This window comes from Cariama cristata, unplaced genomic scaffold (genome assembly GCF_000690535.1).
Source record: "Cariama cristata isolate BGI_N322 unplaced genomic scaffold, ASM69053v1 scaffold18486, whole genome shotgun sequence".
Classification (NCBI taxonomy): domain Eukaryota; kingdom Metazoa; phylum Chordata; class Aves; order Cariamiformes; family Cariamidae; genus Cariama; species Cariama cristata.
This window is the reverse complement of record NW_009620570.1, coordinates 325-3540: the sequence shown is the minus strand read 5'-3', so window position 1 is coordinate 3540 and position 3216 is coordinate 325. Positions and strand designations below refer to the sequence as shown.

Here is a 3216-nt window from a genome sequence, read left to right as displayed (position 1 = left end):
TTAAAGAGCCACAATGGTGTTGCTGAACCTCCCTTTTCCCACCATACTCATTTGCCTAAAGCACCTCTTGGCTGTCAAAGAGAAGGGTTCTACGCACACCACAGACTCACAACTGCTTCATCCTGAGTAAAGTCAATACTTGAAAAAGAAGCTGAGGCAGGATGAAGTCGAGGCTCGTGAAAAAAAAAATCTGCCCAAGAATAAAAAGTAATTATTTCAGTATAATAAAGTCTAAATGACGATCACCACTAGCATACCCACATTCCACAGTATTCTTTTGTCTTCCTCTGTACAACAGGAATATACACACTGTCACAGACTGTTAAACACAATTTACCCACGCAGCAGTTTCAGAGCATAATCAATACAACCCACCCCCTCAAGAGAAAAACAAGTATTTTAATATAACACCTACATGCACTAGGACCTGAGAAACAGTATTTCTAATAAGGCAAAAACATCACACCGCTTCATTTCACAGAATGGTTGTAATGAGACCTGCAAGTTAGTGCAAATCAAACTATCAGACAGTGTACCTTTTAATACAGTTACAGGCAGTCTTACCTCTCATCCTCACCATCTACAAGAGGCGTTGTCAACGGCAGCACCTTCAGTGGAAAGAGGGAAGCAGAGGATGGCACGTTGCTGCTACCACCATCTGAAACGGCTGATGCTCCAACACCACTCTCGCCACCGGCAGCTTGAGGTAAACCCACCAAGGAAGGTTCTGTAGGGCGTCTGCCATCTTCAATTTGGCTTACAACTGACTGAGTTAGTGATTGTGTGGGGAACTGGGTAGAGCTTAGCGGTATCTGCTGTGGCACATTCTGTGCCACTGGCATACCTATACTTGTTGATATCAAGGGAGGCTGACTAACACTTTGAGCCAAATTCCCATTCTGCACAGCTGAAGCTTGTGCTATACTCTGTGGCTGTCCCAAACCTATAGAAGCAGAAGGTATGCCAGGAGGCACAGCCGAACCAGCTTGACTTGGTGGAGGAACAGTACTAGCAGAAGGTACAGGGCTAACTGCAGGCAGCTGCTGGCCAGTCATCCCTTGGACTACAGACTCCACTCCTTGTGCCTGTGGCTGTACAGGTAACAAGGTGTTTTGCTGAGCAATGACCATTTGCTGAGGAAGGCCTGAAGCACTAGCCTGTAATCCCTGCTGCATTATTCCTGTCTGCACAGGCTGCACTACTTGTGAAGATGGAGGAGCAGCCGTTGCCGGCATAACTGGAGGTGGAATTTGGTTTGCAGCAGATGGTGGTTGCACCACAGCAGCTACACTTCCTTGCTGCCCCACATTCAGCATTTGACCACTGGTACCTACACCTGGTATTGCTGCTGGAGCATGTGCAACAGGCTGAGCTGGGGCAGTGGCGGGATGTGCTTGTACTGAAGGCTGCATGCCCTGTGCCTGGGCAACAGGAACTGGCTGCCCTGCTCCTACTCCTGTAGAACTAGGCTGCACGGCAGCGGCTGGAGTCTGAAGGATCTGCTGATGTTGAATGTAGTCTGGCATAGCCCCTGCAACAGAGTTTTGGCTCACCGGCTTAATGTGACCCACGGCCATCTGGGCAGGAACTGTCTGTTGCTGCTGTTGTTGTTGCTGTTGTCCATACTGCAACTGCTGCTGCTGCACAACTGGCAAAGTCTGCACAGGCTGCGCCGGCTGAGAATATGGTAGCTGTTGTTGAGCCATACTTTGAATGGCAGGTTGCTGGTGGCCCAGAGATGGGGATACACCTAGTATATTAACTGGGGCTGGCTGAACCCCAGTAACAGTGGTTAGACTGGCCTGTGCAGGAGGTTGGACCACTGGCTTCTGCTGTGGATAGTTTACTTCTTGAGAATGCAGCTGGACTTGTGCAAGCTGTGATTGAGAAACACTCTGTGGTATACTAGATGCTGGAATTGCCGGAGGAGCAGCACTGCTAAAATCCATCTGCTGCGGACCCACACCTTGAAACGCTTGCTGCTGTACCACAGTAGGTGCTCCCATTTCTCCACTTCCCACACTTTCTGTATAGTGACTCAGTGTGCTTACATTGCTGCTAACAGAACTCCCACTGGTGCTCTCCCTTTCAGAAGTCACTTCAAGCGGGTTTTGTTTCATCGTCTCTACTGCTTTGTTTACTGCTACTCCTTCTGAAACTGCAACAGTGTTTTCTTTATCATAGAATTCAGTGCATGTCCATCTACCTTTTTTGAAAGGTTCAGAACTAGAATCTAATTTTACAACCCTAAACCTTGATGTGCCAGATGCAGGCTGCTGCTGGCTTGATCCCACTGCCATTCCTGCAGTTGGATTAGTAACATTGTTAATGACACTAGAGGAAGCACTCGTACCATTGCCAGCACCACTCAAGATACTCACATTAACATTGCTGCTAGCTCCAGACAAAGCATTTACATTACCAGTACTCGTGATGTTGCTTAAATTTATAGTACCAAGCATGCTGCTTGCCACACTAGAACTACCACCACCCATATTATTTAAGGTACTAGTTCCAGTAGCAGGACTTACACCTAAATTGCCAGGAGTACTTGTAGTGCGGATATTAGACACGACAGATGCCGGGGAACCAGTGGATGATGCAGCAGAAACTGGTGCAGTTGATATAACATTGTCAGAGCTTCCAGTTGTTGATAGTTTTCTAAATGATGGACTGGGCGGTGGTCCTCCAGAAACTGGGGCACTGCCTACCCCAGGATGCGATGGATGATGATGTCCATGATGGTGGTGGTGAAGATGGTGGTGGTGATGAACATGATGGGGGTGAACACTTCCATTGATCACAACACTCTGCTGTGGGTGATGAGGCAGAGGAGCGTGCTGCTGAGGAAGATGAGGCTGGTTTGGAGAAACAGCCCCAGGAGTCTCTGCCTCTTGGAAGTTATTCAAAGTCTCTTCAGAGGAGCTCCTCTCAGGTTCTCCCAAGTCAGTGGCCCTGGATAAAGAAACATCCAAGATTTCTGAAGACGACAGGTCTTCAGTGTGGGACTCATCCAGGTCATCGTAGCTTTCTGTATCCTCTGCTATGCTGTTATTAGAGCTCATACTAGCTGATATTTGAGCAGGGGTCACACTGGTAATTTGGAAGCCACTTTTCTTTTTCATTTGAGCTCCAGTCTGCGCAAGAGGCTGTGGCTGGAGCTGAGACTGCGAGAGGAGGTTCAGGCTTTGTGGAGGAGGGGGTGTCGGCTGTGGA

The 3216-nt window shown here is 48.3% G+C and overlaps 1 protein-coding gene across 1 annotated transcript in view; it reads right to left on the bottom strand.

The window, feature by feature from the left end:
• Nucleotides 1-564: 564 nt before the first annotated feature.
• Nucleotides 565-3216, bottom strand: part of LOC104162834 (TSC22 domain family protein 1) — a gene marked incomplete at its 3' end in the record, with an annotated part of 2864 nt that continues 212 nt past the window's right edge. The window contains exon 2 of the mRNA XM_009701663.1: nucleotides 565-3209. Within this exon, the coding sequence (XP_009699965.1) occupies nucleotides 565-3209 (2645 nt within the window). The remainder of the gene's footprint in view (nucleotides 3210-3216) is intronic.